General features: G+C 41.5%; 1 protein-coding gene across 4 annotated transcripts in view; it reads right to left on the bottom strand.

Moving 5' to 3' along the window:
- Positions 1-13,074, bottom strand: part of LARP1B (La ribonucleoprotein 1B) — a 19,100-nt gene extending 6,026 nt beyond the window's left edge. The window contains exons 1-9 of one of the 4 annotated variants that reach the window (XM_033513620.1): positions 13,015-13,074; positions 11,065-11,231; positions 9,530-9,676; positions 6,862-7,005; positions 6,587-6,755; positions 2,612-2,756; positions 2,225-2,399; positions 1,251-1,423; positions 711-1,082 (exon numbers count right to left, since the gene is read on the bottom strand). In XM_033513620.1, coding sequence (XP_033369511.1) covers positions 711-1,082; positions 1,251-1,423; positions 2,225-2,399; positions 2,612-2,756; positions 6,587-6,755; positions 6,862-7,005; positions 9,530-9,676; positions 11,065-11,155 — 1,416 coding nt within the window. In that variant the 5' untranslated portion in view covers positions 11,156-11,231; positions 13,015-13,074. Of the gene's footprint in view, positions 1-710; positions 1,083-1,250; positions 1,424-2,224; positions 2,400-2,611; positions 2,757-5,557; positions 5,811-6,586; positions 6,817-6,861; positions 7,006-9,529; positions 9,677-11,062; positions 11,232-12,156; positions 12,259-13,014 lie in introns of those variants that run through there. The other 3 variants (XM_033513619.1, XM_033513618.1, XM_033513621.1) reach the window with 3 other exon arrangements.
- Positions 13,075-13,300: the final 226 nt, after the last annotated feature.

Below are 13,300 nucleotides of genomic sequence, written 5' to 3'. Positions count from 1 at the left end.
CTATCTTAATAATACAGTTTATTGAATCAAAATGGCAACATAACAACAACAAAAAAGGAAATATTCTCTCTTGCAGTTTGCTATTTCTCACTGCCCTCTTCCTGTTTGCTCTTATTCTTGGTCCATTCTAATCTGTATTCTAAATGCTACCTTAATTTCTTGCTCTTATTCTCAATAACCATTTCCACCTTTGTCATCTTGGTTTTGTACAAACATGCTCCATTTGTCCATGAAGCCAATTCCCCCTCTTTGTGCACAGAAGCAGCCCCTTTCCCTCACCACTCAGTGTTTAGGTAACATCATTCTAATTATTGTCCTAACAAACTACAAGGCAAAGAGAACCTTAATATAAAACTACTTTAAAATCACTGTATTACTTCCCTCTCATCATCTCATGTCTGACACGTACCCCCTTCCCCTCTGGGTAGGGGTTTGCATCTGTTATGAAACAAACTACTCATAGAACAAGAAAACATTGGAAAGCTTGAACTGTCTCCAAAACCTTACAAAAAATGTTCATTCACTGTTTTTGGTCAAGTCTGTGGCATGAAAAGCTTGGGTTTGCTTTCAGCTGTAAAGACAATTCAGCAGGCCTGCAAATTACTGTCACTTTTCTGTAGCATTTTACAACTACATAGCAGAAGGCTGAAATTAATTTGGGAACTGTTTAGACAGGCATGGTTTTCAAGTCAAAAACTGAAGAGAATTACCTTCATCATGGCATCATTTTCACTCTGATCCATCCACAAATCCTGTTCGTAGTAGTACAAGCCATCATTAATGACTTTAGCAAGTTCTGATGTCATTTTTGCACGGCACACACGGTTGCCAGCACGGTCTCCACAAGGATGTTTTTTCACATATGGTGGTGTCTGTGTTACAATTAAAATCTTGTTTACATCCTGATCATCAATTTCATAATCAGAATCACTGTCTGACCAATCAGTAAATTTATTCTTCCGACACTGATTTTGTTCCATCTCTTCATCAAACAGAAATTCAAGTTCTTCCTGTTCTTGTTCCTCTGGAGGTGGGGGTGGCTGATGTTGATCTGGCGTTTGATCAGGTATAGGAACAGTCTCCTAAGTTGGAAAAGATTTTATATTTGAAGTGGATAATGATTTTCCAAACTTCATTGCATTCTCAAACACCACATATGTTAATATGTTTAAACCTTGGTTTACAGTGTAACCTCAAAGTTGTTTTTGCATTTGTTTATTTAAATGTAACATAAAGGTTTTTGGTTCTACCTTTAGCTTGACAGTGGATGCACGGTGCCTCTTCTTCACTTCTATCCAAGGCTCAGAGTCCAAATCGGGCAAACTTGTAGACAGTCCTTTAGACATTGTCTGAAAATTACTTGATTCAGCATTTTCCTTTGGACTCAGTGGGCTTCCCACTCTTGGAGAACTTGGTGCAGACTCTAGCAGTAGAAAACAGTAGTTCAGCTCCTGTTGTGGATTGCTTAGGTCCTATTTTGCTTGTTTTGCAATTGTTTTCACTGCCCTTTCTTTTAACCACAGCTACCATTTTTCTACCTCTCTGGACAAGCATAACACTGATCAAAAAATTTTTCATTTTTAAGAGACAGCTTTTCACAGTTCACTCAACATTTCAGAATAAAATCAATTCTAAGAATTTATTTCCATGGAAAGTTTCTTCATAGCCACAGTGAGATACTATGTGTTGTTGAGGAGAAAAAAAAGAGCAGCATCATTAAGATCGAGTTTTCTCCGTGTCATTCTCTAGCTCTGTGGATGGGTGCCTAACTCCCTCTTCATTCTTCCCATTTAATTTCAGCCAACATTTTACAAAAAGACTCCCTTGCCAAGGGCTGTCAGCAAACAAATGCATCTCCCTATTAAAAATGGGAATGAGTTTCCCATCCAAAACAAGGGTGCCCCAAATAAAGAGCAAACTTTCAGCTGCCTCAGAAATGAAGCAGATTTTAGGACTTGTTTAAGATTACCATTATTAATTCCACAGGACTGTAGTCCACCATTCTATATTCTGGAGAATGGTCACAGCCATAACACACAAGAGACATTTTTATCTACTTCACATCAGCTATGTGACTTGGCAAGTGCAAGGCTGGCAGGCAGAGCAGCTGAACAAACCATTACCAAAAGTGCAACTTCTGTTATGAAATCAGTATCAGGAGGCAAACTTCCTAAGCTAGACAGACAGTCCTAAACTTATGTTTCTGTAAAAAAAAATTCTTTACCAGTATGTGAGCCAAAAGTTTGGCCTGGTATGAATTCTGGACAATTGATGAGCTGAGAAAAGTCAGTTGGAGGCAGGTTGCATGGAGGAGGACCTGGAATTGGCCACTTTTCTGGATCAACCCTTTTTCTTAGTTTCTGATCCACAGTTTCAACTTCTGTACTGTCCTTTAGGGCCTGTGTGACAAGCATATTGTAACATTAAAAACTACAAAAAAAAAGAAAGAAAGAAAAAAGCACCAAAAAACCACCAACTTGGCCACTTATAGCCTCTTTATAGAATCCGTGTCATTACAAACCTAAATTTCATAACTCTGAAGTTATGAAGCTATGGCAGCATAGAATTAACCAAGCAACTTTTCAAATACATCCTTCTTGAATGATTGTACCTCCAAAATGAGTGCAGCATTCGTAGTCAGAGCTTGCATCCGACGGAAACTGGCGATCAGTGACACAGGCAAAAATCCTTGTTGGTCCATCTTTCTCCTCAGAAAGAAGTCTCTCTCTAAATTTTCTGTGCTGAAATAATACTCACTGCAGAATGAAACATACAAACCTGAGCTTATTCTACAGTTAAAGGAAGTCCTAAAGCAGCAACCCAGATTCCTTGTTAAAGTCTTCCATTAAAAAAAACAAATATTTTGACATCAACAAAACCATTCTTCAGAAGACCCAGAGAGCAGCAAGCATGCTCGACAGGTTAAGACAGACTTATGACTCAGTACAGCACAGAGGGGTAAAAATCAAAGCCTTGGTACATTTGCACAGGCAAAATCTACTCTCCAGTTTTCCTTCACCCACCCCCTCCCTCATTACTTACATGGACAGAAGGGAACCACATTGTCTTGGCCTCCATAGAGGTGAAGGACAAGCACTGCTTACAGTCAGAGCATAAGTTATGTCCCACACAGCAGTACCAGTTCATCCTGAACTTCATCTTTTATTGTCCCAGTTTCCAGTGCACTGGAAGGCTTAAGTATCCTATCTGAGTGTTGAGGCACAGATATATTTACCCTGAATCATCAAGCATGCTTGTGGGAAGATGAGAAAACAAAACCAGAAATGTTGTATTTGGCATGAAACTGTACCACAAAGGCACAACAGCTCATGGAGGAAAAAAGTCTGAGAGAATAGATGGTGTTGAAGGACATTTCAGGAATCTGGTAATACCACAGAGACGGGGGACAAACAGCAGAAAGACAAAGTCTCAACAATGAAGCTGCTCTAGGAAACAATCCGGGTGTCAAGAGGTTTTATACTTAGTGAAGACAAAAAATAAGGAATTCAAATCATGATCTGTCACACAGAACAAGGGAATGAGAAAGCGTCCTATGAACAAGAATGGAAAACCCCCTCGATTTACATGATGGCTGAAATCTAGGCCCTTCATACAGCTTACACATCATACCATGATTTTACACAGCACATCCAAGGAATACTAACTGCTCATCACATTCAGAAAAACGCAGGTAGGGAAAGACTTAATGGAAGGCAGTTAAAATTCTGTGACAAAAATAGAGGTAGCGCAAAAAGAAAATGAGAGGGTATTAAAATGCTGAGGAAAAAAGCTGCACATGCAAATGTAAAATAAAGATCATTCTACTTTCAACAAAGAATAAAACAACAAAGCTTCTCTCCACTGAAGCTGGGATCAAGGCCAAAGTCTCCAAGAGCAGGCCACTCTGATGCCATCACTGACTCAAGCAGCACCTTGATGCCATTTCTTTCTCTAATTCTTTTGTAGCTGAAGAAATTTGAAGCAAAAGCTCACTCTATGAAACATACGGAATCACACACAGAATATTCTGAGCTGGAAGGGACCCACAAGGATCCTGAAGTCCAACTCCCACATGAATGGCCCATGCAACCTCTCAACCCTGAGACCTTGGCAGTATCAGCACTGTGCTGTGACCAACACTCAGCTCCAAGACAGAATGAATTTAAAGTTTCAATGCTGGACAAGACAGGACAAATGGAAACACTGCTATTAAATCAAAGCAAACAGAGAAGAGAAAAAGGCTTTTGGAGAATTAAGCTCTTACTCAGAGCCAAGTATAATCAGTGAAGCAACTGGGCACAAAGAGATAGTTTCTTTCAAGAATACCCTGTCTACTGTTCTGAGCTGCTACATTCCTTTTCCCCTCCCAGTCTAGAAGATAGGCAACCACAAATGCCATAAACCAACATTTTACTAGTGTTACCTTTACAATCATACAGTAAAGGTAAAATCCTGTAATGATTCACCTAGTTAAAAATTCCACAAGCAGAAAGGGACAATGACTGAGCTTGACTCAAACTGCCTCACTTGATGTCCATCACTCTAGAAAAAGGAATGTGAAAGACCATTAATGATAAATGAAGACAATGCACAAGTTTGCTCCAAGAAGAGGGACAAACCTAAACACACAAACTCCCTCCAGCTCTACTCTTCTTCCTTTTCAGAGTCCATTTCCTTATTATTGAGTTGATAGTTGAACATTTATTTGTGTATTTTCTAAAGCAAAAGGACTTTTTAAACAGAGTTATGTTGCATGTTACAGAACGAAGAGCTGCTAAGCACTGAAGCTTTTCAGGCTGACAACTTCAGCTTGTGGTTAAAAACATAAAAGATATTTTTATATGCAACACAAATATTACTCTGTTGTACACCAAGCTGGTTCTTGGAACAAGCACAAATCGCTTGATAGTAATGTGTTTCTCCCTGTAATTACACATCAACTCAGTAGAGATTTTTCTCTATTAAGCAGGTAAACTTTTAAAATTTATTCATCAACTAGGATTCAGTCTCACTTTAATAAATCCTGATTTATCTTGGACTCCAACAGGAACTCTGAGACATAACGATTTTGTGTACCTTTATTCTCTATACACTTCTTTATTTGGCATAGTCACTTTAATATTTTATAGCTAAATTATGAAAGGCAGACAGTCACCCCAATTTAGGGCCTAATAATAGGCAACTGATTAATAAAGTCTGTTTCCCATCATTATTAGCGTGATAAAAGAAGGGAATAAACAAAAAGACACCCTTTTTTTTTTCTTTTTTTTTTTTTCTTTTTTTTTTGTGTCTAGAGAGAATAAAACTAGTGAAGTTCTGTTCTAAATCTGCTCAGGAATCTCCCTCTCATGGAAAGCAAACTCCATAACCAAATGCCTTAGGAGTTCACACCAGGCAAGCAACCAATGGCTGCGGTTATCCAGCCACGCCAAGTCTTCTACCAACACCTGCCAACCTCTCGGTGCCAAAAGGGAATACAAATATACCCAGAAGTCAGATGTGACCAGTGCTGTAACTGACATTTTTCTCAGCAGAGGGGGACATCGTCATGTCCTACCTTAGGAGGTCTGGATTCTACACTGCATGCCCAGAAATCTGGCCAACAGTGGAGTGGCTGTGCTCCTCCCCCACTTGTCTGAGGACAGTGAAGGCCGATTATCCTGACATGGGGGTACATGTCCACTGTCAGGTCTCATAGGGGCCTGGCAGCAAGAGCAAAAAAAGACTGCAATAGAAGTTTTGAAGTTGATAGCCACATGTCAGATACTTTCTGCCCTTTAAAGAGGCTTTTCTCTTCCTTTTTGCGTCAACTGTAACAAAAGAAGCGAGAATAAAATAAGCAAGTTGCTGTACGGAACATGAGGGCAATCAAAAACCACCACAGAGGCATCGCAGAGAAACGCAAGTACAGAGGATGAAATATCTGCCAGTGGTGGAAACTGTCTCTTTAAAATGAACTAGTGCTTTCCAGGCCCTTTTTGACTTGTCTCCTGGTGATAATCAGTCTTCCAGATGGTTTCTCATTGCCTAATGGTATACACGAGAAAGTAAACATTTCAGATTACTGAAAAATCAAGTATCATTGCAAAACTACCCTCTCTCTCTCTCTCTCTCTCTCAGTTACATGTTTCAGGTGAAACACACTGAAAACATCAAACTAACGAGACTTCTCAAAGTGAAATTGAGAGCAAATAGGGGGAACGTCACCCAAGAAGAGCTTTACAGGCAAACAGACCAACAGTACTCAAAAGCACAAGCTCAGAGACATCCATATCTCAATTACATGACAACATAAAGAGGGCTGTGTACCATAAATAAAGCAGTTATACGAGTTAGAGCCAGACTACAGCACAAGATGCAGAAACAGCTTCCTGAAAACTCCTCCCCATTACTCAAATTTTTCCACCCCACCAGTGAATAAATTCGAGCTGACACTAGAAATGGTCAAAGTTAACTCAAAAATTTAAGCTGCAATGCCTTAACCTCCGACTTGACATGGATAACAAGGATTCAACACTGTTTGAAATGAGTTATTTTGTCTGAACTAGATATCTGAAAGTATTTATACATTAAGCAATCTACTTACATTTGGTGTTTTATATATTCCTTGAGAAGTGCTTCATCCACAGAATACATCTGCACTCCTGTTCCGTCACCATAGTAATAAATCACACCAGGGTTAAGTTCAGGCTGAAATACTTGGTCAACTCCTTCACCATACAGCTCTTGATAACCAACTGAATAGTCAAAGTTCACTTCAACATAAAAGAGAACATAAAGTAACAACATTAGAAAACGCAAACAACAACATTATAACCATAGTTTGAAAGTTTTTTGCCACGTATCCATTTCTTTGCATACTGCTGGGGTTTCCTCTGCCTCGTCCTCTTCCTCTGCTTCTCCCCCTTCCTCTGCCTCTGGAGAACCCTCGGACGCTGCCACCCTCACTCCTCACGCTGCACACCTCGTCATGGTCGTCCCTCTTTTCTCTATCACGACGCCAATCTTGAAGAGAAAAAAAAACAAACCACAAGATAGCTGCAATCACAATGAAACATCCCAGTTCCTCTAAGTCCCTTATGCCACCAGAGTTCCCAGCCTGAGCCTGAGTCCCCAGCCATGCTGAGGTGGCCAGAGCCAAAGCTGCAGGAGAGGAACAGGAAAGGTCTGCCAGCCCTGCCAGAGCCTGAGGGGATCCCTCAGGCAGGAGGGGTCAGCTGCAAGGAGGCAATCGATGGACTGGCAGTCAATCCCAAATGCTTCTGAAGCAGCTGGACATCCTGGTGCCAGCTCAGAGGTCACAGTACCTGTGGTCAGCTCAGGGCAGGAAGGAGTGATCAGGACAGTTCAGTCTCCTCCTCTGGACAACTCCCACCACTACAGGAGTGAGATGGGAATGCAGAACTGCAGAATGGCTTGGGTTGGACGGATTCTTAAAGATCATCTGGTTCCAACTCCCCCTGCCATTGGCAGGGACACTTTCCACTAGACCAGGTTGCTCAGAGCTTCATCCAACCTGGCCTTGAACACTTCCAAGGATGGGGCATCCACAGCTTCTCTGGGCACCCTGTGCCAGGCCCTCACCACCCTCACAGTATTTTTTTTTTTTTCCCCTAATATCTAATCTAAACCTACTTGCTTTCATTTTAAAACCATTCCCCCTTGTCCTGTCATTCCATGCCCTTTTAAGTAGTCCCTCTCCACCTTGCAGGCTCCCTACAGGTACTGAAGGCCACCATTAGGTCACTCCAAAGCCTTTCCTTTTTCAGGCAGAACAAACCCAGTTCTCCCAGCCTTTCCTCCCAGAAGATGCTCTCCATCCCTCTGATCCTTTTGCTGGTCTCCTCTGGACTCATTCTAGCAGCTCCATGTCCATCCTGTGCTGGGACCCCAGAGCTGATGCAGTGCTCCAGGTGGGCTCTCACAAGAGCAGAAGGGCAGAATCCCCTCCCTCCCCTGCTGCCCACGGAGCTCTGGATGAGCCCAAGACACGTTTGGCTCCCTGGGGTGCGAGTGCCACGGCTGGGGCATGTCCAGCCTCTCACCCACCAGCAACCCAAGTGCTTCTGTGCAGGGCTGCTCTCCATCTGCTCATCCCCAGCCTGGATTGATACCAGGGATTGCTCTCACCCAGGTGCAGCACCAGCACTCGGTCTAAACCTCATGAGATTCCCATGGGCCAATTCCCAATCTTGCCCAGGTCCCTAGGGGTGGGATCCTGTCCTTCAGGCGTGTCCACTGCAGCACTCAGTTCGGGGTCATCTGCAGATGGGCTGAGGGTGCTCTCAAGGCCAGCTCTTGATGACAGGATCCCACAGCAGGGGCTCTCTGGAATCTCCTTTTGTCCCTGGCAGCAGCTGCCAACCACTCCCCTGACTCTGCCCATTAAACAGCAACTGTGCAAACCAGACCCAGGACCTGGGCTCCATCCACCCCAAAACTTAGGGACAGGTGAAATTCCCTCTTCACTTTTGAGAGGAATTGTGTGAGAGGAGGTTTCATTTTCTTTCTCTTTTCCTAACACTCACAGACTTCTTTGCTGAAAGTCACCTTTGCTGAAAGTTTCCCCAGGTTGTAAGTGGATAGTCTTTCAGATGCCAGGGAGACCACTTTGCCACAGGAAGGCCTGGGGATACAGCCCCTGCTGCATCAAAGCTAAATTTAACAAAGGACTGACTAAAGATATGTACTAAAAACTGTATTAAAAATCCTGGTTTAGCAACCATTTTTAGTGAACCCTACAACCATAGGTGTATGCTCATAAACTCAAGTCCTGTCACATAAGACTGAATTTACAGAGAATATAATTTGTATGTGTGTGGTTTTCAGTCATTTGACCATCCTAAAAAAAATCTGCCGAAGGAAGTGATAGCTGGTAAAAATCCTCCTCCCACCCCTACCCATCCTTCAGACATCCAGATCAAACTCTTACATCCACATTCCTAAAATGACTTCATAAATTCCATGTCAGTAGCACCCAGTACTTATTATAATGAGCAAACATTCAAACTGTGCAATTTTAAAACCTAAACCAACCAACTTTCACTCAGCCTAAGATTTCTGCTGCCTAACCAGCTGTGTTCACAACACCCAAGGACCAGAAGCAGCACCAGTTGTGGTGTCAGCAGAGCTTTTTGCATAGCTGTGCTGAGAAATAGGTCAGGGATCTGAGGGACTCGGTCCAGCTTGAAGGAAAAACCAACATCAGTAGAAGTGCCAAAGCAGAGTTCAAAGTGTAGCTCCACAAGCAGCTGCTCTGGTAGCAACAAGCTGTGGGAACAGCAGCAGAGCAGGACTGAGCAGACACCTTCTGAGGCTTTTTCCAAACCTTCTGTACTGTAAAATTGTGGGACAGGATTGTGTAGGGTGCCACGAAGAGGAATACACATGCTGCTGGTCACTGGCAAATACAAACACCAGGTTTTACCTACTGCAAGCAGAGCTAAGTTTCGGCATGAACTGCCAGCTCATGTGATAGCACACTTTATTTGCCACCAACAGCAAGAGCCAGAGACTGAGAACTACTTACTTCTTGCCTCATTCCTTCTGTTGTTATGAGGTATTAACTTGTTTGATTCCAGCACAAATCTGGAGCTCGTTCGGGAGCCTGCTCTGTCTTGACTGTCTGACCTCACATCGTCCAAGTGAAGCGGCACCCATTTCTGCTTGTTACCTTGAAAAGTTAATATATTACTCTTAATTATACTAATACTTGAAGTTTCAGCTCCTGAAAAGACTCTACAGAATTTTCCTTGTAAAACAGCAACAGTTAATTTCAAATTTTAAAAAGCGGGAGAAGCTTAATATTGAAATTTTAAGGTATTACAAGTTACTAAATAATAAATGCAGTAAACAAGAATTCCTGAAACTGAACTGCAACCTCACCTAAGATTCAAATATAAGAAATAAAGGCAAACATTTAATGGCTTTTTAGATGCTCCATGATCAAGAATTTACAGCTATGTCAATGTTAAATACAGACAGCAAATTCCTTGCTATATAATTTTACAACTTGTATATGAAACTTTGAGGTAAAAAATAACATATAAAATTAACTACCACAATAAAGATTTCAATCACAAATCATACAAATTTTCCTGATAATTTAGCTGTGGTACTGTACTTTCATCTCAAGATATTCAAAGTTCATTCACATGCATCAAAAATTACTAGCAAAGCTTTATTTTGGTTTATTTGCAGGCTGGCCTAAAGTATCCACTAGCAATTTATTTAGCTAGAATATTGATTGGTATTGTGGGCTTTATCCTTCCTGGCTAAGAAATAGAAGTACATAAGATGTCTTCTCTGCACTGGTGGTAGGGGGGAAAAGAAAAAGCATGTTTTATCTGTGGAATGCTTTGCTTTAGTTTTCCACTTAGACTGAAAAAATTAAAAGCATATATACATATATGTATATAAAAGATTAATAAAGCTGAACAGCAAAGGTCTTTAGGATCTGGAAAAAACACCAGCAGGGAAGCAAGCCAAAAAAGCAGCTGATCTTGAAACTCCTGCTGCTGCTTCTCCAGCCTATTCCAACCTCCTGACCAAATGAGATAGAGGTTTGCTTCCCATTTTTAGTGTAACAGATTGGATCAAAAAGAAGGAAATAACCTGGTTTAGTCTTCAAATGATCACTTCTATGTGCAAGCTAATAGTAGAGCATGAAAACTGAAGTGCTGGTGTATATGCAGTAAAACACACACCCATATATGTATATTAAGTTAAATTAACACAGTGCTACCTATCCAGGGAAACAAAGATTCCAGAGACAATAATGTCTCCAGAAATGTAAAATCTTCCAGAAATTGTCAGAGCTCCAAGGACCATCAATAGGGCACAAGCTACAAGCTGCTTTTCCCCCAGAATTCTCACTTGACTGAACAGAATGCTCCAAACCCTGAGGGAGGCAGCCTGGCTGAGGCTTCCATGCAGACAGCAATATATTCTGTATTCACCCAGCACAGGCAAAGCAGGAGAAGTTTTATCGAGTCATTCAACTGGAATCTATGCAGCTGTATCAACAGGGCATTGCTGCATTATACACAGTGCCTAAACTCACCTTTTTTCCTTTGGTTATTAGTCTGAGCTTCATCTTCACTAGTGTTATCTGCTGGACCATCTGGCTTTGCCTCCGGGTTGTCCTTGATTCCATTATTGCTTTTTTGATCGGATTTCTCCTCCTTTTCTCTTCTATTTGTTGGCTTCTTACTATGACTTACAGTCTTACACTGTAGGAGACACAGGTAATTATTTCTGGCAGTACATCTGCTGATAGCAGGAGGTGCACATTTCCTTTAGATATTAAAATTCCTTTTTTATTACCTGTTTTCAGCCTCTTCAGCAAGGTGAACTTTAAGAATTGACTTGTTTTGCCAAGTCTCTTTTAAAATGCTTTTATTTTCTGCTAACATGGCAAGAGCATAAAATGAGTTTTCAGATTAAGAAAGTTTTTGGTTTTTAAGAGAAGATGTAAAATGGCAGCGTGCATCATGAGTTCAGACATGAAAATGTATTTTATAGGAAAGAAAGAAATATTCTCACTAGTATCTACTGTTCAGACTTACTATCTTTAAAAAGCTGGGCTCACAGAATACTGGGAGGGAGGGAATTTTGCCTCTCTGCCCCACCCTGGTGGGACCCCACCTGCAGTGCTGCCTCCATCTCTGGGGGTCCCAACATGAAAACATGGATCTGCTGGAGAGAGCCCAGGGGAGGCCAAGGATGATGAGAGAGCTGAAGCCCCTCTCCAGGGAAGACAGGCTGAGAGCTGGGATTGTTCAGCCTGTAAAAAAGAAGGCTGCAGAGAGACCTCATCATGGCTTTTCAATGCTTAAAGGGGGATTATGAAAGGGGGACAGACTTTTTAGCAGGCCCAGTAGCAATAGGACAACAGAGAATGGCTTTAAAATAAAAGAGTTTCAGACAAGGTATAGGAGGAAATTTATCATGATGAGAGAGCTGAAACAGTGGCACAGGCTGCCCAGAGAGGTGGCTGGATGTCCTTAGGACATCCTGGGAAACATTCAAGGCCATGCTGGATGAAGCTCACTTGATCAAGTGGAAGATGTCCCTTCCACTTGGGTTAGGGAGACTAGAAGACCTTCAAAGGTCCCTTCCAACCCAAATCATTCAATCATCAGATATAATTTTTACCTGCAAAATGGGAAGTTTTGCAGACATTTCTGCTGAAGAGAAAGAATTTCCTATATTGTGGAGACAGCTTTGAAAGTAGATACTGCAGTACTGTGCTATAATTAATTTGAACACAAAGCCTTCCCCTAGACAAACAAAGTAAGTACAAACCAAATGTTATTTTGTTTTACAGTCACTGCATAAATTTGGACACTTTCAGTTACAAAATGCATGTTGTTGAGCCCAAATGTTGTGGTTTCCCTGACCAAGAACCCAGAAAAGCACCACAGGGATGGTGCTGCAGAGCTACAGCACATGAAATGGCACCTCACCATTTGCAATCATCTGTGCTCTCTTCCAGTTTTAAATAGCATCAGAGAGGTCTAAAACACATTATGCACTTATCACTTGAGATAAAGAGAAAGGAAGATAATTTGACAGAATAGATGTTAACTTAAAACCCAGAAGGGGAAAAATACATCAGAGGAATAAGATAACTAAGAATAACTAAATTGTGTTCAGGCAACGGGCACAAAGCGCTCTGAGCCGCAAGAGAGGACAGCATGTTCACAACTCCAAAGGCCTTCTCATCTGTGCATAAACAGGTGAAAACAGCAGAAAAGGTAAATGAAACTTTTTAAACAGTAGAGTTAAAAAGTAAGGCACTATTTAATATGTACATCTCCGTGGCACGCCACTAACAAATTCCAGTACCAGTGCAGTCAGTTAAGCACACATCAGTATCCTGAATTATTGACAAAACTTCTACTGAAACCCTACAACACCCAAAGCACATTCTGGGGGGAACAGTATTGAACAGATAAGCCAACATGGTTTAAAAAAAGAGAAAAAATCCTGAGGATGACAAAGGACACTTACTTCATTGTTTGCTATTTCGCTCGGGGTCGGCCAGCTTGCGATATCGCCCAAATCATCAGCCTGCAAAGGTGACAAACAGTTTATGTTCCTTCCCTGATTGATTTAGCCCTTATTAACACAGGGAAGATGTCAGTCATGGCTCAGAAAGCGAGAGTACCCCCAGGAGCAGAGCTGTTAAAAGTAGCAATTCTTAAAAAAAAACAAGAAATACAACAGAAAACAAACACGCAACTTTTGAAAGAGATTTGAGCTCACAGCGAACAATTGTCAGATTAAATGTTGTCTT

The sequence above is a fragment of the Parus major genome, chromosome 4, assembly GCF_001522545.3.
Source record: "Parus major isolate Abel chromosome 4, Parus_major1.1, whole genome shotgun sequence".
Lineage (NCBI taxonomy): Eukaryota > Metazoa > Chordata > Aves > Passeriformes > Paridae > Parus > Parus major.
Note: the sequence above shows the minus strand (reverse complement) of the source record. Positions and strands in the feature narration are given on the sequence as shown.